Raw genomic sequence first — 22,642 nt, 5'->3', positions numbered from 1 at the left:
AATATGTTCAGACGTGACAGAGAGGACATGCATCAATTGCATATCCAAATGCAGATATTCACGAGCCACAATTAAAAAAATAATAATTTCACAAGCCACAGAGTTGCAAAACTTTCATGAGCCAGGGCAGAAGTGATGCAATTTCATATGACAGACATGGTGCTTTTTTGTAAAATAGTCGCACTTCTTGAGCCATCCTGAATAATGGACTGTAGCTTATAGTAACGAAAAAGATAGTTTAAGATCCCGTCTGAACAAGCATATGTAAATAAAGCCTTTCTAAAGCTAGAATAGTTCCCAGATTCAAGAAAGATCAGGCAAAGATATGATCACTGAACTTGTTGAAGAGGGAATGTCTTACGGTGTTGCTTGATGATTGGAAGTAGGCAGGCGTTGACCGCATGATTCACATACAGAACCATAGTTATGTTGCCGTTGTTGATCAATCTGCGCATGGAGATCAACAACGTTCTGCTTCAAATTAGTGACAGCTGCTTCATCACGGACGATTTCCTCGATCTCTGCCCTTGTCTTTAGCAGAAATACAAACTATAAATCCAGTGTGCAATCCAAATCAACACAATAAGTGAAACATTGTTACAGCTGTGCCAAAACAAACCTTGCTATCCACAGTCGATGGAATAGATAAGAGCCCCAGGGGCGTTTTCAGCCCAGCTTCTAAAGTTTCTCTCAGATCTCTCGCTCTCTGCAACTGATCCTGTAGCCTCGCCACCTTTTTTGTCCCATTTACATCATCAGAAGAATTTTATGTGAGCTCTTTGTGCAAAAATCCATTTGAAAAACAGTTACAGTACCTATGACCCAATTTTATCCCATGTGTATATGACCTTATCAAGAACATTTGATTGAAACACTGTCCTTTCAAGGCTAATGATACTTAAACATTTGCATGGTAAATAGATATTGAAACATGGAGCCTACTAATTGTTAGTCTTATGAAATGAAGTAAAGTATGAACAGTGTTTCCCAAACTAGAACCCATTGTTTCGAAGTAGCAACAGTAAGTGATAGGAATACCAAGTTTTTCCATGGTATTGCCAGCAGTCGTGCTCATTCTAATGGAATATACTCCCTGGTGGCTGATGGTTCTGGAGTGTCAGATGAATCTCAGATTTGTGCTGCTGTAGTTGACTTTTTCTCCTCTCCTTTTGGCAGATGGGTAGAAATGACCGAACCTGGATAATCTCCAGTTCGCGGCCTCGAGAAGCTGGTTCTTGAAGAGGAAGTCAAGTCTGCAGTAGAAGCTCTCGGAAGAGATAGAACTCCGGGACCGTCAGGTCCGCCTTAGCCTTCTATCAAGTTTTTTTGGGATTTGGTTAAATTGGATTTGCTCAACACCATCAGTGAGTTCTTTGTTTATGATCGGCTTGTGGTGGAGATGGGGCATACCTTTATAGTCATTATCCTGAAGGTTGAGGGTGCCGAGAGTCTGAAAGACTTTAGGCCACTCAGCCTCATCAGTAGCCCGTACAAAATCATTCTCTAAGATTCTTGCTCAATGGTTCCAGGCTGTTCTTCCAAAAGTTATTTCTCCCCCATAAAGTGTTTTATAGCTGGTTGGCAGATCCTGGATGGAGTGTTGGTGTTCCACGAGTGCCTCGACTCATGTTATCGTGTCAGCACAAAAGGTTTAGTTTGCAACCTCGATCTCGAAAAAGCCCATGATCACGTCAATTGGCAATTCCTCAATTACATACTTCGTCGGTTGGGTTGTGTGCCTAAGTGGAGGAAGTGGATTTAGGCATGTGTCTCCTCAGCTAAATTCTCTATTCTTATCAATGGATACCCATTTGGTTTTTTCCATGCTTCGAGAGGTCTTCATCAAGGAGACCCCCTCTCTCCATTCCTATTTGTCATTGTTGTTGAAGTGTTGAGCAGGATGTTCGAAAGGGGTCAGGAAGTGGGACTATTTGAAGGTTTCACGATGGAAAATGTAGACAACAGGGTATCACACCTCCAGTTTGCCGATGATACCATTATTTATTTATTTATTTATTTTTGTGGCGTTGCCGAATCCATGGTGTATAATCTCCGTAAAATCATAAGAAGCTTTGAAGTTGTCTCAGGGTTTAAGATGAATATATCTAAGAGTGAGATCCTCGAGATCCACTTGTAGGGGGTGGAAGTTGAAAGAATGGCTGAGGTGTTTTGGTGCCAATTAGGTTCCTTTCTATCCTCGTACCTCAGTCTCCCTCTTACTGTTGTTAAGCCCCCTTTGCACTTGTGGGCCATAGTGCTCGAGAGAATGGAAAGAAATTTGTCCTTGTGGAAAAGCAGGAATTCACTTGGAGGAAGAATTATGCTAATCAAAATTGTGTTATTGAACATGCCCCTGTACTTCATGTCCTTGTTCAAATGTCCTTAGTTAGTTCTAGTCAAAATTGAGAATCTGAGGTGAGATTTTTTAATTTTTTTTATGGCAAGGTGTTGTGTCTAAAGGTCAATTTCACCCTCTAAATTGGAAGGAAGTTTGCAAGCCGGTTGAGGAGGGTGGTGCGGGTATCAGGCACCTTGATAATTTTAATTTGACTTTGTTGGGTAAATGGTTTAGAGATTTGAGAAGGAAGAGGATAGCCTGTAGAAATCCGTTATTGCAGGTAAATATGGGACATCTCCTATGAGTTTGTGGACCAAAACATTCTCTCTTTATAAAGCCTCTCATATTTGGAAAGGGATTGTAAAGCTTTTGAATAAGTATTTAAGAAGATCAAATTCTCTGTTGGGGATGTTCGCATATTAGATTTTGGGATGGTATTTGGGTGGGGTATTCCTAGCTTCAATTAGAGTTCCCCAGCCTAGTTGCCTTTGCTTCCCGACCTCTCGATAGCTCAGTGCTTTTCGGGGGTGGGATCTAGTGCTGTTTAGATTCCTTCGTGCAGGCGCAACCTCATCGATTTTGAGGTGTCTGAGCTATTATGCCTCTTAGTCCGCCTTCAAGGAGTCTATCTTAATCCGGATTCAAAGGATTTTGTGATATGGAGGCAAGATAAATTTGGCATTTTCTCAGTGACATCCTTCTTCACTTGATTCACTGATCATCTTCAACTATGAGTTATGCCGTTACGGGGCCTTGTTTGGTCTTATGGAGCCCCGCCTAAGCTATCAGCGTTTGGATGGCTAATAGGAAGGAAGAGGATGCTCACCATTGATAACTTAAGAGAGCAATGTTGTTGCCTAATGTGTGTATTCTCTGCATGTCGGACACCGAATCAGCAAACCACATTTTCATCCATTGCCACTTCACTTGATGAGTTTGGTCTACCATTTTGGAGACTTTCAAAATTCCTTGGGTTATGCCTGAATCTGTTAAAACCCTTTTCCGTTGTGGCACGGGGGTGTTCCCAATAGAAAGAGCAAGTCGAGATGGCTTCTAGCTCTCCTTGTTGGCTTTTGGTCCATTGGGCCAAGAGGAACAATCACACCTTTAAAAATATTAACGACTCTGGTTTGGTTGTGAGTAGTAGGGCTATCTTGCTTATTAGGAAGTGCGCCCTCTGGTGTTCTTCCCTTGGGGTTGGTTTTTATTTTTTATTCTTTTTTTCTCTTGTAGCTTGCCGCTTGTATACTTTTGCTCCCAGGCTGTTTCTTAACAAAATTCATTTTCTCCAAAAAAAAAAAGATAACGAAGAAATAAATTAGAAATTAGAGGCTTGACCTTTGCCCAAAACTCGGTGTAAATTTAATTCATAGTTTCTTGACAAACTTGTACTCTTATGGAGATCATGTCATATGGCACACTTATTGAAGTTCAAACTCATAAAATGCAATTAAGTATAATGGCAGCATTTCACTGTACTCATACATGGTTTGCTGGTTCTCCCAGCTAAAGTAATCACAATATTAAATCAAAACTTTGTTCTTGCAATACATTATTTGGAAGGGGAAGCGATGGTAAGATAAATGGGTCTGTTTGGATTCATGGAAAGGAAAAGAAACGAAGCGTTGTTTCTCATCAAGCTCACTTTCCGTTGTTTGTTAAGCCTTTTTTTTTTGGTGAAAAATTGTGGGAAACACCATTTCCTACTTTCTTTGTTGGAAAATAAACAAATTTATTTTCCCACCTCCACCCCTAAGAAAGGCATTTTCCCACAATGGAAGGAAAATGGGTTTCTCAATGGTTAAGCCCAAATGTGCTGCCATCCATCTTCTATTGCCTCACATGTGCCAAATGAGCCATCGTCCATCTTCATTGATGCCCCACATGTGCCACTATGCCACATGTGTCAACATCCATCTTCTCTTGCACCCCCATGTGCCACAATTCAATCTTCTCTTGTGCCCTATATTTACAAAGCACTCCACATGCACCAATGTGCTCCATGTGCAATCATCCATCTTCAATAACTCCAAATATGCCAAATGTGTTAATAGTGTCAATGTGCACAAGTGTTGCCATCTAGCTTCAAGTGTCCACGTGTCAAATGTGTCAATCATGTCTAATGGAGGACACATGATTTAATCCTACCATGCAACATGGAGATTATGAAAGAGTCCATAAAGTAATTCAATTAACAAAAGATGCTAACCCATCACGTAATTAAGAGTAAATAATTGGAAATAAAATCTGATTTAACATAAATCGCATGCTCGCATGCTAAGAAATTACATAAATCAATTAAAACTAGACCCAATGGAAGGATAGAACTTCCAAATTAGAATAAGCACGTTCCATGCTCAAGGGACAAATTTATAGGTTTTATGATTATTGTTAAAAAGGGAAAAACCTGAAATTTCGAAAATTAAGGTTCATGGAAATTGAGAATATTGGAATTGGGGTTTTTAGAAATTGAAAAAATAGGAAATTGGGGATCTAGGGTTTTAAGGGGTTTTAATGGGGGAAGCAAGGTGAAATCAAAGGATTGAGCGGTTGTCCATATGGTCAACCTAGGAGCTCGCACGTGTGGGTCGTTAGCTAGGGTTTTGGGGTCCTCAATGGTTGATTTTGGTTATGATTGAAGTTGGATTATGAAAAGTCGAAGAAAAAGATGATTTGGATGGTCTTGGATAGGAAGGGAAGAACAGAGATTAAGTTTTTTAGAAAAATACCTCTTTTGGATAGAAAGGAATAGAGAAAAAAGATGATAGATAGAAGCCTCGCACCTCCATTGAATGGGGAATGGAATCACACCACACCATAGTTCCAAATCACAGAGTATTCTTCAAATCACATGAAGAAGAGTAAACACAAAGCTCTTTTTTTTCTTTTTTTTTTCAAAATAATGGCATTAGGGCTTCATACACCCATACTTCTCTTTTATAGTCTCAGAAAAGAACTTTTACAAAAAGATGCTCTCAGATAAGATTTTCAACATAAAGACGCTTAATAAATTAAAAGTTGTTCTTAACTCCCTAATCTCAACACAAATATAAGGTATACCAAAAATAACGAAGCATGTAAACAATCTAAACAACTAAACTATTTCATGGCCCATGGCAGTCCACAATCAAGATGTCCGATGATGATTCAATGGTCCGATCATCGTGTCTACCCAATCCAATGGTTCGATGTGTCCATCAAGCTCCTATATGCAGCCCACGTGCATTTTTCCACTTTGAGGTCTTCAAAGATGCATGAACATGCACATGGGGTCTTCAATAAGGCCAGGAATGTGAATTAGGCCAAGTGGGCCCCATGTAATGGTCATCTAGCCATATGGAGACTGGCTCAGCCCTCCTCTGGTATGATGCTTGGATGTCCCCATCAATGTCTTGTGCTACATGTGCCACCGTACAACTTTAAGCACCTCACATTTGTCATATGTGCCATAATTCAGCTTCAAGTACCCACATATGCCACGTATGACACATGTGCCACTACTCATATTCAAGCATGTGCTACATGTGCTAATCTGGCACATGCTAGTCACTACCTAGATTTTTTTTTTCAAGAAAGTTTTTTATTTTGCCAAACAACAAATTTGAAAATAGATTCTAAATCTCTAAGAAAATCTTGTTGAAAAATAAAGAAGAAAAACAATGTTTCCTTTCCCACAGTTTCTTGGAAACAAGGTTTCCCAAGAAACCCTATTTCCTTTCCTATGCTTTCCATGAATCCCAACAGGCCCTAAATGAATTAGAGGCTTAACCTATGGAAGAATTTGATTATTAGAAAATTTTAATTCATAGTTTCATAGAAAACTAATACCCGTAGAGACATCATATCATATTGCACACATCTGGAGTTTCAGGCTCACAGAATGCACTGAAGAATAGTGGCAACATTGCCATATATATTGAGATCAATTGGTTGGCTCTCCCAACTTCACAAACAATGATATTAAATCAGAATCTTGACTCATTCATGTGTTTATTATGCATGGCTACCAGTGTTTTAAATATCGATGATATCAGCCGATATATCCGACAATATATCTTGTATCCCACATGTGCGACACAAAACACACAGGTAGTGCCGATATATCCCACCTATTTGATCTATCGATTTTCGATCCATGTTTTTGTTGTAAATCACGTTTAACCAGTGTCAAATGGTTACAAATCTATGATTCTTCATATTTTTCATGAAAAATCATGGATTTGGAACTTCAATTTCGAGATTTAGAGGAGATGGGTCAAGTTGCGGAAAATTGAGAAAAAAAATAAAACTTATCATTTTCTCGTAACTCACTTGCAATCTTTGTATCCAAACACAAAATTAAACATGTATGTAACCTAATCTAGTGATTCTTCTTTTGCTTTTGAATGTATTGCTTGTGTTTCCATACATGTCCTCTTACGTTTATAAATTATATGAATAGACTCTAAATATACTTGCATCAGTTCAGTTGGAAATCGCATATATTAGGACCCCATACAAAGGAAACCTCTATCATGTGCAATTTTTTTTGTAATGTTTTGATTTCTAAGCATGTATTGATGTCTTTTTCAACAATCCCTGAAGTTTCATTCAAAAAATCGACCAATTTCCCAATGTTCCCATGTTTCCCAACAACAAAGATACATTACGTGATACAACCGATACATCCCATGTGATAACCAATATATATCCGTATCCCAAGCATGCGATACATTACGTGATAACAATATTTAAAACATTGATGGTGACTGAAGTATTTATTTATAACGTTATATCATAATCTGGGAATGGCACTGACTGACTTAGGGGGGTGTATATATGACAGTTACAGAAAAGTATCTGCAGAGTTGCTTTAATGAATATTCAAAATGCAGGCATAGCCAAGCAATATGTATCCATTGCATCATGATCAGTTATGAAGACAGTACAAACTAAGTTACATAAGTAATATGGACAACGATATGCAGTCTTAGCTGTCCGATGTCTACAAAGAATCAAATCTCTCTTCTAGCGTTGATGTCTCTGGTGAAACAAACCCCATTGTATTATTCCAGCATGATCTTTAATGATTTCACTGATTTAGATATGTTTATTGGTGACAGTAAAGCTTTTCATACTGTCGTAGTTTCTACCCAACTTTCAAACCTCACAAACAGTGAAGCAGGTCCACCACTATTAATATAGGCACTCAAATCACCAATTTCACTGTTTGAGACCTGATTCGATAGACAATGAAGTCATATCATCTTCACATACCGTTAGGGAGAAAATCTCTCTTGGCATATGTCATATAGAGCATTGATAATCTTTCCTTAGAACATCACCTATTTCAAGAAGTATGAGTAAAGTTAAAGAACCTAACAACTATAAAGTAAAAGGCAGAAAAGTGTAAATTAATGCAATGGAGAAGAAATGACTGGAGTGAAAGACAGTCGAAGTGGATGATGTTCCTATACTTGATAATAAACCTCATTGAATGTTCACAAATTTATTAAGTAAAATGCAAATTGGATTGTGAATTGATAGATACAAGTTCCCTCTACTTTCTGAGAGTTACCAGGTGGAGTGTGGCCTTTAATTATGATGAACACTTACCTGGTTTTGAAACCAAATACCTGAGAATAGATCTCTGCTTAGCTGCATCTGAAGGTCAGAAAGACGGGAACAAAGCAAGTTGTACGTCAAAACAGAAAATGTATTAAAATTGGTTCCGTATTTTTCCTGCGAAGAATCCTATTAGAAAACAGTATTGAAATTGTTATCTTCATCTAGCCAAGAAGGTATTTCTTCCATGTCAAGAAGCTGCCGAGAAACTGCTCAGAGACCTCCAACAAGCACCTCTTCTTTTTCTTTATTATTTTTAATTGCACTGTGTATTCAAGTATTGTATTTAATTAGTTCTCTTGCTTACCTTCAGAAATCTACTTATAACATAAGCTTTATCCTTCATATCACAATTTGCCGAGCAACTAGGCATATTACATTTTAAAAGTGTCCTTTTTGTCACAGAAAAAATTCTATATCCCTAAAGAGTAAGTATAACAGGTCCACAAATTGCAAATATGCAACAATAAGTCCATACTTATGGTAGACGTCAAATCAAGGCTTCATGCAAATTATACAAACAACTTGAAAAAGATCATGTAACCCAGAAAGAATGAATATGACATAAATAAATCTGCAACTATCATGAAATAAAAGGTTCAACAGTATAACAGAAGCTAAATGCTCTAAAGGAAATATATCAAAGATATAACTTCAATGCTTGACACAATATAAAGCGAGGTAAAGATACTATGAGGAGGAATTTGTCCTCCAATAGCCAAAAGATTCCCTGTAAGAAGAAAAAACAGCCTCTACATATCTATTCACTTAAAAGTTTTTTAATATTCCTTGAGCAGCTCAGATAAAATAGATATCTATGTGCTTGCATCACGTGATGCCGAGAAAGATTTTGTACTGTATGAAGAAAAAGACTGCAAGGGAAAGTAGAATATTGTACATCTTGCTCAAGAGCTAAACGATGCTCCTGCAAAGCTTGCTTTTGTCTTTCCAAACTTGCCTGCAAAATCTCATTCTCGCTTGCCTGTGAATCAAAAGACATGCAACAATAAGGTCAAGGGTGCAAATTTTTAGCAGCAATTTAACTAATAAGGAGATAATTTGGAAGAAACAGCTGAACTGAAAGCTATACCTCTCTTGCAATTTTATTCTCCAAGTCAACTTTAGTGTTCTCAAGCCTCTGAATTGCAATCCTGAATAAAAATATAGATGCATCAGATTTGAAATAACTGAATTAGCACATCCAAAGCAAGACATCCAAGAATCTTCCTTTCTGCATCTTGTTAACGACACATAAAGTGCATTAATCAGTATAAAACAGATAAGAAAACTGAAACAATGGGTTGTGTGATGCTTCTTAAACAATTGCAGTACGATAGGAGAACAAGTCTAAATAGCCCCAAGTGGCTGGAGCACAATATGAGCTGCAATCCAAAGCATAGAGGTAGGGAGTGTGGGTATATATCTAACATGATACAAGCATAATAGATCCGTTCGAAAACACAAGGCCCGTATTCTTTTCTCGCTTTTGCGAGATTCTCAATAAAATTTCCGCTCTCCCTCTCTACACACACACACACACACACACACAAACACACATTCTTTTTTTCTTTCTTTCTTTCTTTCTTTCTTTTTTTTTTTTTTTTTTTTTTTTGAATAATGATAAATTTATTGAAAAAAGCCACAGCCAAATAATACAAAGACCAAAAACTAAAACTAAAATCACAACTCTGCCCAATTATCCAGAAACTGCTCAATAACCTTTGATGCATGCACCCATTCCTTGATGTGAGATTTCGCCTTTTGGAAAACATCCAAAACATTCCTTTGATGATTTCTAAAGCAACTGTCACTCCTTTCTGACCAGATGAACCAAATACCTGCTAGTAGACTTATTCATCAAACATGTTTCCCAACCTTTCCTTTTACTCCACCATGACATGCCAAGAAGAAAAAAGATCAATAGAGCTCAGAACACCCAATCTACACCAAAAGATTTAAAGCAACAACCCCACAAACTTTTTGCAAATGAACAATGCACAAAGAGACGGTCCACCAATTTTGCATCTTGATAACACATGACGCAAAAATTCGGGAGGATTAGCTTCCTTTTTTTAAGGTTATTAACTGTTAAAACCTTCTCGCTTCCCACTAACTAATGAGCACATCACGTCACATACACCCTTACGTACGTATCAGAGGAGGCGGGCCGCGCCGATTTCCCTGTGGCTAGGCGAGTACCCGTGATCATGCTGAAGACCCCATGTGCATGTGCGGGCATCTGGAAGACCTCACATTAGGAAGATGTACATGAGCTGCTTTTTGGTGTGATCCAGACCGTTCGATCGGAGGGACGCGACGATCGGGTAATTGGATCGTATGGATCATATGATCGGGCCATTGATCGTTGATCGTCCACATCAGTTTTAGAAATTATTATATTTTAGGATTTAGTTTTTGATTATTTTATATTTAGACACATTATGAGTATTTTAGTTGATTTTATTTAGACTATGGTTATTTTCATTAAAATTCACAAGACGGAGATTTTTGTAATTTTTGAAACTTCTTGGATTTATAAAAAGAGGGGCGTGTGACCTCTCTCCCATTGAGTTTTGTGATTTAAATAAATAAATAAATAAATAACTCTTACTTTCTTCTCCCATCTTCATGCGATTTGAAGATACTTTCATGAGATTTGGAAGGAAGATTGGTGCGAGGCTAATCTTCATCAACGGAGGTGCGAGGTCTCCATCTATCCCCATACTATCTTCTCTTTTCTTCTCCATCCAGTATTTTCTTCAGATTCTTAATTCTCCCATCCCGAATCTTCATCTTCTCCCAAACCCAACTTTCTCATACCCATCCACAATTCAAACCCTAACCGACCTAAACCCATCCTCCCACGCCGCATGTGTGACCGTACGACCACACGTGTGAATCCTACCTGCCCCTTTTGGTTTACCACCATCATTATATCAAAACCCCTTTCTTCCATCCTCGAAACCCTAACCCTAAACCTAAAATTCTCAATTTTTCTACTTTCTCAAATTATCCAAACCCTAATTTTCATCCTAAGTTGTATCAGGTTTCCTATTTTGAAATAGACTATATTCTATGCTAATTGGATGTCCCTGCATTTTATTTAATAATCTTAAGTTACGATATTGGTAGCTTAGGCTAGGATTATGCATGGTTTTTCTTTTGATTTTCATGATATTTGTGATGATTATAGTGATGTTTGTGTTTTTTTGTTAAATATCTTAATTCGGCTATTTGATCTCACATGTTACTTAGTTCATGCATCGGTCCTGCATCACTAACTATGCGAACGCCACCACCTTTGGAGGAGCACCATATTGCCAAATGAAAGTTGTCGGACTAGGCTCATCGTACATACCAACTCTGCTTAAGACTTGATTTTTCATATAACCAGTTTAAGGAATCCTTTTATGAGGGAGATGGATAAACTTTGGACAACAATTAAAGCAACCCAATCAGCTCTTCTATCTCTACATTCTCCAAATTCCTCATGCATGGTGCCAAATGACTTGCTCCCCCTGTATGGAAAAGCACTTGTCGACACACAAGCCACCCTCTAAAGCTACCCTCACTAAGCATGGAAAGATTTTGATCAACTTTTGTTCCCCCACCCAAATGTCCTCCAAAACCTAATAGATTTCCCATACCAAAAATGGAATCCTACCCCTTCCCATACTTTGCTCTTCATTGACGCCACAACTCGCCAAAGATATGATGATCTATACAATGAGGATGACCTTGTCTTCCTATTACCTCTCTCCAAAATGAACCCTCTTCCACTCCAAACCTCTAAACCTATTTTCCTAACAAGGCCAAAGTCATGACCTCCAAACTCCTTTACCCCGCTCCCCCCTGGTCCCATGGCTTGCAAGCTTCCTCCCACTTCATAAGGTGAAATTTGCGATTGTCTTCTGCCCCCTTCTAAAAGAAATCCCGCCTAAGCTTTTCCAGTCTTTTTAGCACCAACTTTGGGCATTTAAATAATGACATATAATAAACCAGAAGATTATCCATTGTCGCCTTAATCAGAGTTAACCTTCCACCCAAAGACAAGTATCTACCCTTCCATGGAGTCAGTTTACTTTCAAATCTTTCTACCACTTTATCCCATAAATGTTTCATGGGTTTTCCAACACATAAAGGAAGACCAAGGTACGTGGTAGGAAAAGATCCCTCCCTACATTCAAAGATTCTCACCAAGAATTCCACTTCCTCTGTAGAGAAACCCACCCCCAATGGTTCGCTTTTGCTGATATTCACCCTCAAACCCGATACCACTTTAAAGCATTCAATGATTGATCAAAGATTGCTTACATTTAAAGCACCCACTTCATAGAATAATAATGTATCATTGGCAAACTGTAAGTGCATAACTTGAATATCCAAGTTATCCATCCCGAATCCTTTGACCAAGTTCACCTCGACTCTTTTTTCAACAATTCGACTAAAGTCCTCCATTATCACTACAAACAAATATGAGGAAATAGAATCCCCCTACCTTATACCCTTAATGCTGAGAAAAAACCATTTGGAGATCCATTAACCAAAATCGAGAATCTAGCCAAAGAAACACATTCCCTAATCCAAGACCACCATTTTTTACTACAACCCATCCTTCCCAATATATAGTCCAGGAAATCCCAGTCAACATGGTCATAAGCTTTTTCGATATTCAACTTACATATTATTTGATGAGGACATCCGAGCACCATACCAAAGGAGGGCTGAGCCAGTTTCCTTATGGCTAGATGACCATTACATAGGGCCCACTTGGCCCAATTCACATTCCTAGCCACGTTGAAGACCGCACATACATGTTCGTGCATCTTTAAAGATCCCACACTGGGAAGATGCACGTGGGCTGCATATAAGAGCTTGATGGACACGATGATCAGACCATTGGATCATCATCATCGGACATCTTGATCGTGCACCCCCATGGGACACAAAATAGTTTAGTTGTTTAGATTATTTACATGCTTCGTTATTTTTACTATAACTTATATTTGTATTGACATTAGGAAGTTAGGAACAACTTTTAATTTATTAAGCGTCTTTATGTTGTGAATCTTATCTGAGTGTCTTTTTATAAAATGTCTTTTTTGATACTATAAAAGAAAAAAGAGGGTGTGTGGAGCCCTAATGCCATTATTTTGAATGGGGCATGGAAAAAAAAAAAACTTTGAATGGAAGCCCCGCACCTCCGTTGAATGGGGCATGGAGAAAAAAAACTTTGCGTTTTCTCTTCTTCATGTGATTTAAATAATACTCCATGTGATTTGGAGCTTGGGTGTGGTGTGATTCCATGCCCCATTCAACGGAGGTGCGAGGCTTCCATCTATCATCTTCCTTCTCTCTTCCTTTCTATCTAAAAGAGGTATTTTTTCAAAAACTTCATCTCTCTTATTTCCTTCCTATCCAAAACCATGCAAATCATTTTTTTTCCTCAAGTTTTCATCATCTAACTTCAACCCCAACTGAAATTAACCATTGAGGACCCAAAATCCCTAACTTCCCTTCATCCAAAACCTTAATTCCCCTTTACCAATACCTAAATCCATCAATCCCCTTTAACCAATTCACCCAATTTATTCCTAATTTCATCTTTTCCCCAAATTCTAGAAAAACCCTAATTCCAAAATTTCCAATTCCCATGAACCCTAATTTTCCAAATTTCATATTTTTCCCTTCTAATCCCTAATCATAGAACCTACAGGTCAGTCCCTTGAGTGTGGAACGTGCCTATGCTCAATTGGAAGTTTTATCATTCCATCGGGCCTAATTTTAATTGATTTATGTGATTTCTTAGCATGCAGGCATGTGATTTAGGTTAAATTAGATTTTATTTCCTATTATTTACTCTTAATTACATGGTGGGTTAGCATCTTTTGTTAGTTGAATTACTTTATGGACTTTTTCATAATCTCCATGTTGTATGTTAGGATTAAATCATGTGTCTTGCATCACGATTCCTCCCAAACCCCACCTATTGTATGAATCTATACATTCCTACACCACCAATGCATCATCCGTTATTTTTCTACCCTCTGCAAAGGCACTTTTGCAATGGAGATATAACTTCCCCAATGACCGCGCGAAATCTAGATGTTAACACCTTAGCTAATATCTTGTATGGACCACCTAAAAAACTTATGGGCCTAAAATCCAAAAGACTTTCGACACCTTTCTTTGGAGTCAACATAATGAATACGACCCCAAGTTCGGAAGCAATGCTTCCTTTTTTGTAAAATTCTCTAATGAAACCCACCACATCTTGCTTTATACTAATCCATAATTTCTAATAAAACACTATTAGAAACCCATTCGGCCCAAGGGCTTTATCACTTCCCAACTCTGAGACTGCTTTTACAATTTCTTCCTCTGAAATAGGAATTTCCAATGACACCGCCGCAGCTGGAGAAATGGAATAAAAAAGGAGATTATCTAGCAAAGGTCACTTCCATTCTTCTCTCGATAGAAGATTCTAATAAAATTTAACAACGGCATCACACACCTTTGATTTCCCTTCCACCCTATTCCCCTCCACCATTAATGACTTAATTTTGCTAACTCTTGCCCTAACACATTCATAATAGGCAATGTCTTAAATTACTAAGATAATTTACATCAGTCGAGAAATCTCAACATATTCCTTGTTTGACATAAGTCCGTACAGATGGAGCCAATGATTATATGACAATTGACCTAATGGGCACTACCATGGATGTACCGTATGCCAAAATTCTCCAAAAGGAACAGTCTCAACCCTTCCATCATTAGCCTACAAATAGGCAGTTAAGAGAAAATACAACAACTATCCAAATTCAACAGGAGAAAAGACCAAAAATTAGATGGATAGGATCATCCAATCTGGGAGATTTCAAGGGCACGGTACTTCCACAATGGGGCCTATGACATCAATGATATGGATCACTGAACTATAGAACCCATTTGTACAGACTCAAGAAATAGGAAACTTATCGTATTTGTCACAAACACAAAACTCCTCATCATAAACATATGCTTATATGATATGGACACATGCATACTCATTTTTAATACATCTTAGATTTAGCGTATTAGTCACACATAATGAATATTGACTTTGTGCATGAGCTTCTTTACTCCTTTCAAGAATAAAAATTATAAAAAAAGATGCAAAATTAAGATACAATGAAACATCTCTAAACTAGTGTCCTTCTGAGAAGTCTTTAATTTCAAGCCTCCCTGATGTTTCCAAGGTTTTTTTTCTCTGAAATGATCATTATTTAGATTAATATATGTTTTTGTAGCTTCAATAAACTTGAACAGACAAGTTAGCATATGGACCACTCAGCAAAGTTGTGCCGACATGACATGTCCATGTACAACAACACACTTGTCCGATAAACCTCAACAATCTTAGGTTACATATATAATTATATATGCCTTAGAGAGAGAGAGAGAGAGAGAGAGAGAGAGAGAGAGAGAGAGAGAGTCCAAAGTCCTTGTACACTAATATAAGTAAAATGACACTTTTTTTTTAAGTAACAAATAAGCTAAACAGAAACAGCCAACCACCCCTCTTAAAATATGATATTGATACTTTTAACAACAGTTGATCCATCATCCATGTGCTATAATTCTTGTTTCATGCATTCTTAGGTGACAACATTGATAAAATACCGCATTCATTTGTTTCAAACATAGAGCACTTATGATTGTAAAACCACTAGGACATAAACATGACCTGATGTGTTCGATGAGAGTAAACAGAATGTTAAAATAGAGCTTTGCTTTAAGCCTACGTGCATTTCCATTATGACCATGCAGATGTTGAATTGCAATTCTTTTTTGTTGCATTCTTGTCCACCCGTTTCAGTACGGATTTTTAATAAAATCTTTATTTCTCAAACAAAAAAAAAAAAAAAAAAAAAAAAAACCATGTAGATGTTATTCCCAAAAAATAAATCTGGTCCATTTGGAAGGTGGGCCACAATGTTAGAAACAGTTGGACGGGTAAGAAAACTTCAATAGAACTTTTTTCAGCCCTACATTTGTCTTGCCAACTGTGGCCCACTTGATGAGTGCAACCACCTGATTCTTGGGTGAGTGCATCTACATAATGGTAGGCCCCTGATGAATGGATTGGTTCTTGTACCACTGTGCAATGTTGGCACAAGCATGGCGCATACATGAGCTGCCTCACACACACATGTGGGCTTAGCAAATCTTGGTAAACTATTAAGTTCCGTAAACTGTTTGTTTATACAAGAAAACTTGAGATAAAGCACTATCAAAATGTTTTCTAACTCTTATGTCATCAATTCCACAATTTCTCCGTCTCTTCATGGTCCTCTTGTAACCTCTCCCTTTGCTCAACACTTTGATAGAGATTATTCTCATCATAACACTCTCAATTCTATGAAAGAATCTAACATATTCTAATCCCCTCCCCCCCTACAAAGCCAGACCTCCTGAGTTTTTTGGCCATCAAAAAAGTTCCTCTGTAACACATCCTAATAGTGAATGTCTCAAGTAACTTTCCTCCCATGAGATGGAGTCAACTTCCTCTTTTTTGTCAGGTACTTCATTATCATCAAGGAAAGATTGTTTTCTAACCTTTATCTTGCCATTCTTGTCCTCTTCATAGAGGAGGAAAACCATCACTTCCAAGCCAGCTAGTTCTGAACCAAAATGGCTTTGGCCCCAAAACTTCTCAAAAGTTTCAAGAAGTAGCAGGCAGGATGTGGGCTGATGTAGGTTTTTGAAATGCCAATTGAGAAGCTCCATTAAAGAACACTTCCCAGGCTCCCACTCCTTTGATATTATGAGGCGCCCAAATTTACACATAATCTCTCTTCCTAATTCTTAGACCAAGTAAACTGGGCCCCTCCCAATGGAAGGTCTATGAGTTCTTTATCACAGATTTGTCAATATTTACCTCATTTGTTTTGTTCAACAACTATTTCGTAACTAGAGACTCTTCACACAGCAGGGTCAAGTTACACGGTGAAACTTAACAACTGAGAATCATGCAAATGTATCAAGAAATTCAGGTTATACAGTACAAAGTATCAAAATTGAGCAAGCCAATACACAAGTAATAAAACTTATAGCAGAAAACGAGAAAGAATTTGCCTCGTGCAAATCATGGCTACATCACTTACTCGTCTTCACCAGGGAAGTCAATGGATTCCATAGAAAGGTTCTTCTTAGCCTGGAAACTTAGATAAATGAGAAGCAGAATCTCAAGTACTACAACAAAAGCTAGCTCTAGAGAAAGAGAAAAAAAAAAGAAGAAGAAGAAGAAGAAGAAGAAGACGAAGAAGAAGAAGAAGAAGAAGGAAAGAAAGAAAGAAAGAAAAAAGAAAAGAAAAGAAAGAAAGAAAGTAAAAAAGAAGAGTTAAAACAAAATGGCAAGTTATAATCAACGAAGTAATAGGAAAATGTCAAGAAATGGTACCAATAAGCTGCTAATGACCCCAACCGTAAGTATGGTACAAAACTATACTTGGTACATCATGGAATGGGATATGCTATCTACAAAAGGGAAGAGGTGGAGTGGTTGGACTTTCGTGGTGGTCAAGTCTACTATAGTTATCCTCTATATTCTGGATATGTATCTATACAACATATAAAGCAAAGAGATGGAGTCATACAACTGTCACCATAGTCAAGTAAATACAAAATTTTGGGTCTACCTTAATTCAAAATCAAATAGTAGGTTGAATTATTAACACTCGCTATCTCTTTCTCACACACACCCCACTAACATTACATTCCTCCCTTTTCCATAAGTGTACCATGCTTGTAAATTACACAAGTGTCTCCACAGAACCTTCCAGGAATCTAGTAAGTATAAACCTTCTCCCATTCTTCTTATTCTTTTTCAAAATATTTTTCTGATAAATATATTGAACTTGTAACTTTTTCATCTAAACAATCTTCTGCACCTTTCCTAGTTTATGTCTTCTGTTTTCCTTCCTTCTTGATATTTTGTTTGGTTATTTTTGTAAATATAAAAAACTTGTTACTATATTCCAACGAATGTAATTTTTCATTTTATTAAGTTCTTTTTTACTGTTGTTCATTCACTGTCATTAAATTTGTGGTGCTTGAAAATATATTGGCTATGATGCATGTTTACTGGTCTCTAGAAAGCAAAGCAAAGCAATCAGTGTAGTATAAATGACCGAAAAAGACAGAAGGAATATATCTCACATAAAAAAATAGCAATAATGCAAAATACTCACAGCTGTACGCCCCCATATGGTTCGGGGCTTGGCACCAGGCAGGGGACCATTTGATTGTGTTGTGGATTTTCCAATGCATGAGGATGGATCAAGGCTAGTTGATTCAAGCATTGAGATTGTTGACTTAGGTGCACCATCTAAAGGTTTAGGTGCACCATCTAAAGGTTGACAATGTTCAACTGTGTATATAGTAGAATGATTATCACTTAGACTACGCAAATTGCCAGTAGTTTGTATATTTTGATGTTGAGGTGTGGGAGCATGAGTTTCCTTTGCCGGTTTCTCATCAATCTGTATATTCTGATGATGAGGTGTTGGATCATGAGTTTCCTCCATGGGTTTCTCATCAGCTTTGAAATCCTTTTCAACTTTAGGAGACTTGGAGTCTGAATCGACATCTTCAGAAACCTGCATCTTTGAAGCAGATTGCATAAATACAGTATGAGGAAATATTAATCTAGCTGCAAATAAAAAATACAGTTGTTAGGACAACATAGCCGCATCTAGCATATGTAGTTAAAATGCAAAAGAAAATTTTTTTTGACTCATAATCATTCGAGTTGTCTACATTGGTCCAAAATTGACTCATCTTACTTCAATATTTGCACAAGATTGGAAAACAAGCTTCTAGATCCAAAAAGAGTGATGAATGAACTGTGAAGTTTCTTATGGAGATCAAAATCTCATTTCAGCGGTGAAGTGTTACCCCTACATGAACTTCAAAATGTAGTTCCTCTGGTTGAACACATATAGTCAACTTTAAATGAATTTGAAACTAAAAGTTCTTCCTATTATATGAAAATTCAAATTTATCTTTCAATGAGCTTCCAAGAAAAACTGCTTCCACAGTGATACAGCTTATTGAACAACAACAGCACAAAGGCTAATGTGGAACATGAAGCATAGGAAAACCAGAAAATGGTAAAAAATGAAGTAGAGAAGAATGCATGCAGTAACATTTAGATACATATGAATTAGAGAAAAGGCACAATAGCTCACAATACCAATTCAGTGTTTCTCACATTATGTGGGAGATATGATCATTCCATGCAATTTTAACACTTCAATACATAAGAAACACAAAAGATTTAGAATCATTAATGAATTCTTACTTCTTACTGTTACTATTGTAAAAGGTTATAGTTCTGTTAAACATTACAAGTACGAACCTCATTGTCATACAGGTCACTGCCATCATCACCACTGTCGTCGCTGCATGACCCACTTAGTTCACATTCAGGATCATCCTCTGTCTCCCCATCATTTTCTGCATCCTGGTATCCATCATCTTCCATGGTCTCATCACCTGTTGACCCCTCATACTCACTACCACTACCTTCCGTCTCAGAGTATAGTTCAGGAGAAAAGGAGCCATCCTGTGAGCGATTGATTGGCTACATTAAATCATAAAGCTCAAATCCATAAACAAAAATTATGATATTTGTGCATAGAAGAGTATAAATATATCATCTTGTTTGACAATAGAATGGAAAAAAGGAATTGTAGTGCGGTATGTTATTATCACAAACCTAGGATTAAATCAATGATTCAACTTTTTAGAAATAGAACAGAAATTCCTTCTCTCACTAGTTTTTGCTTGTACAAAGATTACTTTAAACAATAGTTTTGAGTTCTAAATTCAGCTGCAGCAATGCTCACTGTTAAAGCTATAGTGCAGTCTTCTTGTATTATGGTCGAAATGAGGAACAACAACGCAGATATCCCCAACCAACAGGGCAATTATCTTCAGTTAGATGAAGTGGACTCAACAAGAAAATTGTAACTACCTCAGCAGTTGTTGATGGAAAGGAACGGCAAAGAAAAGGACTACTGTATACAATGCTACTGTCCATTTTCTTAACAAGAGTTTCTGAGTAATGGAGATTGTGATATGGTGCCTGTTGCATCAGACAAAACAGATGCAGAACAGAATAACTTACTGTTAAATTTATCCTCTAGAAGTCCTATGGCCAAATTAGAAACAACTTAGTTTAAGGTTTCTACTACACCCTTTGCCTAAACCAAACAATAGTCACAAGTAATTCACTAGTTTGAAACAGAGACTATTATCATGAAATAAAAAGGCCTGAGAAACAAAACACAAAGAAAATAAGAATGCAATCCAAAGCAGGATCAGAAAACAGTAAGTGTTTTTTTTTTTTTTTTTGAGAAGTAACAGGAAGTGTTTAATATGTATAATACTTCAAAAAGGAAATGAAATGAAACACCTCTTATAGAATTTGGCCCTAGATTGCAACTTTCACATGAATAGGAAATAAGATAATTATGAAAAGGAGTTACAGGTCACAGGCAGATGTGATGTCCAGATGTATATGATACCAAAATGGATATGAGGAGCAACCAAGCAGGGACATGAGCGATCATTTACCAAAACCCAGGACATTGACACAAAACAGCAATCCCATAAATAACATGTCATGAATATTAAGTTTTACAATCTAGAAAAATTCTAAACCATGCAAGTTTTTAGTTTTATAAAACTGAGAACTATCAGTAGTTGCAAAATTTTAATTAGTTAACTGTTGATGTTTACCAAATTTTACAGTAACATTAGTTATGACATTTATTTCACATTTTAAGACAGTAATAAAAATAGAACTGTTTGGATCTCAGAAAATGACTGCAACTAGCACAACAGGGGTTGGTTAACAGTATCCTAATACCATTATTGGTACTGTATCATGTTAAAACCAGCATGCAAAATGTATAAAATCATCTGGGAATCCTCGAGTATAGTGCAATACAGCAGTGCCCATCACTTTCCCACACTACATCAACCGCACTGGTTATGTAAAGACTAGGTAGGTAACCTAAAGATCTCCTTAAAGTATCTTCATTAGATCTAATCATCAGTAAGTACAACATTGATACATGATGCATGAAATTATTTACAAAAGAAAATTCACTAAAGCAGTGCTTCAAAACTGAAAAGCAGCAATCAACTTATACTTGGATAATGTAAAACTGGTTCCCTAATTCACATGTACTTGGAAAGAAATAGTAAGCAAAACTTACTAAAAATATATTCCCATACTCCTCTAGTAGAGTTATAACAATTGCTTGAGCATGGTTAGCAGCAGCGGCAGCTCGCAGAAGTTGAAGAGAACCATCCCCGCCCATATTAAAATCACTCTCAACCTCACATTCACCAGCCAGAAGTGGGCGAAGAAGCAGTGGTGCCATGCAAGCTGCTACAGCCGATGTTGACATCCGATTCACAGATTTGTAATAAACCACAGTCCGCATCATCTTAAGAACCCTGAAAAAGTGGGGAGGGGGGGCACGCACAAAAATCTAATCAGAGATCCCGACCAACATAGATTTGAGGACCCTAAAGAATACAAATTACCAGAATGATTTCTTTCTTTTTTTGTTGAAAGATGAGGAAAATATATTAAGAAAACAGAGGGAGAGGGAGATCCTCTCCAGACAACAAGAAAAGAACACAAATTACCAGAATGATATTGCCCAAACAGAGACATTAAGCCTGGCCAGGAGCACACTTTGCAGACTAAACAATACAGAAAAAGCAAATTGTAATGCTTTGATAGAATGTAAGTGCTGTCCATGAGGACCATGGCATAATAGATCAAGAGAAGCTTGAATGTTTCTTTCACGAAAAGAAACTGATATAATTTCCTGTTCGTTTTCTTTCTTCTTTTACAAGGATTTAAAGAAATGTTACGTTGAGATCCTGTAATTTGGACATGATCTGCCATGGATACAAGGGTCTAAAACAGACAAAAATAAAAAACCAACGAGAAGGTATTTACATATTAGAGATGCATGTGGCGTACAACATAGCATCATTATCACCATAGTATTAACCCAACTCCTCAATGAGGTCCACTTTACTATTCCTATTTCAGCAATCATTCCTATCTTACACCCTACATACATGATAGGACTTCATATCCCTTCTCACCACCTTGATCCATATCCTTTTAGATCTTCTTGTCATCCTTCAGGCCCTTTCCACACTAATCAAAATTTCCTCCTCACCAAGGTCATCTCCAGCTTTCTTAATGTAAAGTAGAAAAGCTTTGAAAGAAAAGAGAGATCAGTAAGGTTGGAGGACCAACCCTATTGTATTTGATATGCAAATTACATAAATACCCCTAAAGGGCAAAATTGAAAATAGGAAAAAAAAAAAAAAGAAAAGAAATAATATAAAAGTAATAGGCCTAAAGGCCCACAGCCCAAACCAGGGCACACGGCAAGCCCATATATGCTATGCCCCCCCCCCCAAGCGGAAGCATAGATATTAACCATGCCCGGCTTTACTTGAATACACCTTCCAACTTCAATTGAAATGACCGTAGTTAAGATATCAACAAGTTGATTTGTAGACCTAACAAAGGGAGTAGAAATAATGCCGACAATAACCTTCTCTCAAATAAAATGGCATTCAACTTCAATATGTTTTGTGCGTTCCTGAAAAACA

At 37.3% G+C, this 22,642-nt stretch overlaps 1 protein-coding gene across 8 annotated transcripts in view; it reads right to left on the bottom strand.

Moving 5' to 3' along the window:
• LOC131235090 (rho GTPase-activating protein REN1-like) overlaps positions 1-22,642 on the bottom strand; it is a 78,982-nt gene that overhangs the window by 10,771 nt on the left and 45,569 nt on the right. For 6 of the 8 annotated variants that reach the window (XM_058232241.1, XM_058232211.1, XM_058232206.1 and 3 more), the window contains 8 exons: positions 21,214-21,457; positions 19,347-19,553; positions 18,178-18,591; positions 17,092-17,141; positions 9,033-9,093; positions 8,841-8,924; positions 620-733; positions 362-531 (listed from right to left, as the gene is read on the bottom strand). In XM_058232241.1, coding sequence (XP_058088224.1) covers positions 362-531; positions 620-733; positions 8,841-8,924; positions 9,033-9,093; positions 17,092-17,141; positions 18,178-18,591; positions 19,347-19,553; positions 21,214-21,457 — 1,344 coding nt within the window. The remainder of the gene's footprint in view (positions 1-361; positions 532-619; positions 734-8,840; positions 8,925-9,032; positions 9,094-17,091; positions 17,142-18,177; positions 18,592-19,346; positions 19,554-21,213; positions 21,458-22,642) is intronic. The other 2 variants (XM_058232226.1, XM_058232217.1) reach the window with 2 other exon arrangements.

This window comes from Magnolia sinica, chromosome 2 (genome assembly GCF_029962835.1).
Source record: "Magnolia sinica isolate HGM2019 chromosome 2, MsV1, whole genome shotgun sequence".
Lineage (NCBI taxonomy): Eukaryota > Viridiplantae > Streptophyta > Magnoliopsida > Magnoliales > Magnoliaceae > Magnolia > Magnolia sinica.
Note: the sequence above shows the minus strand (reverse complement) of the source record. Positions and strands in the feature narration are given on the sequence as shown.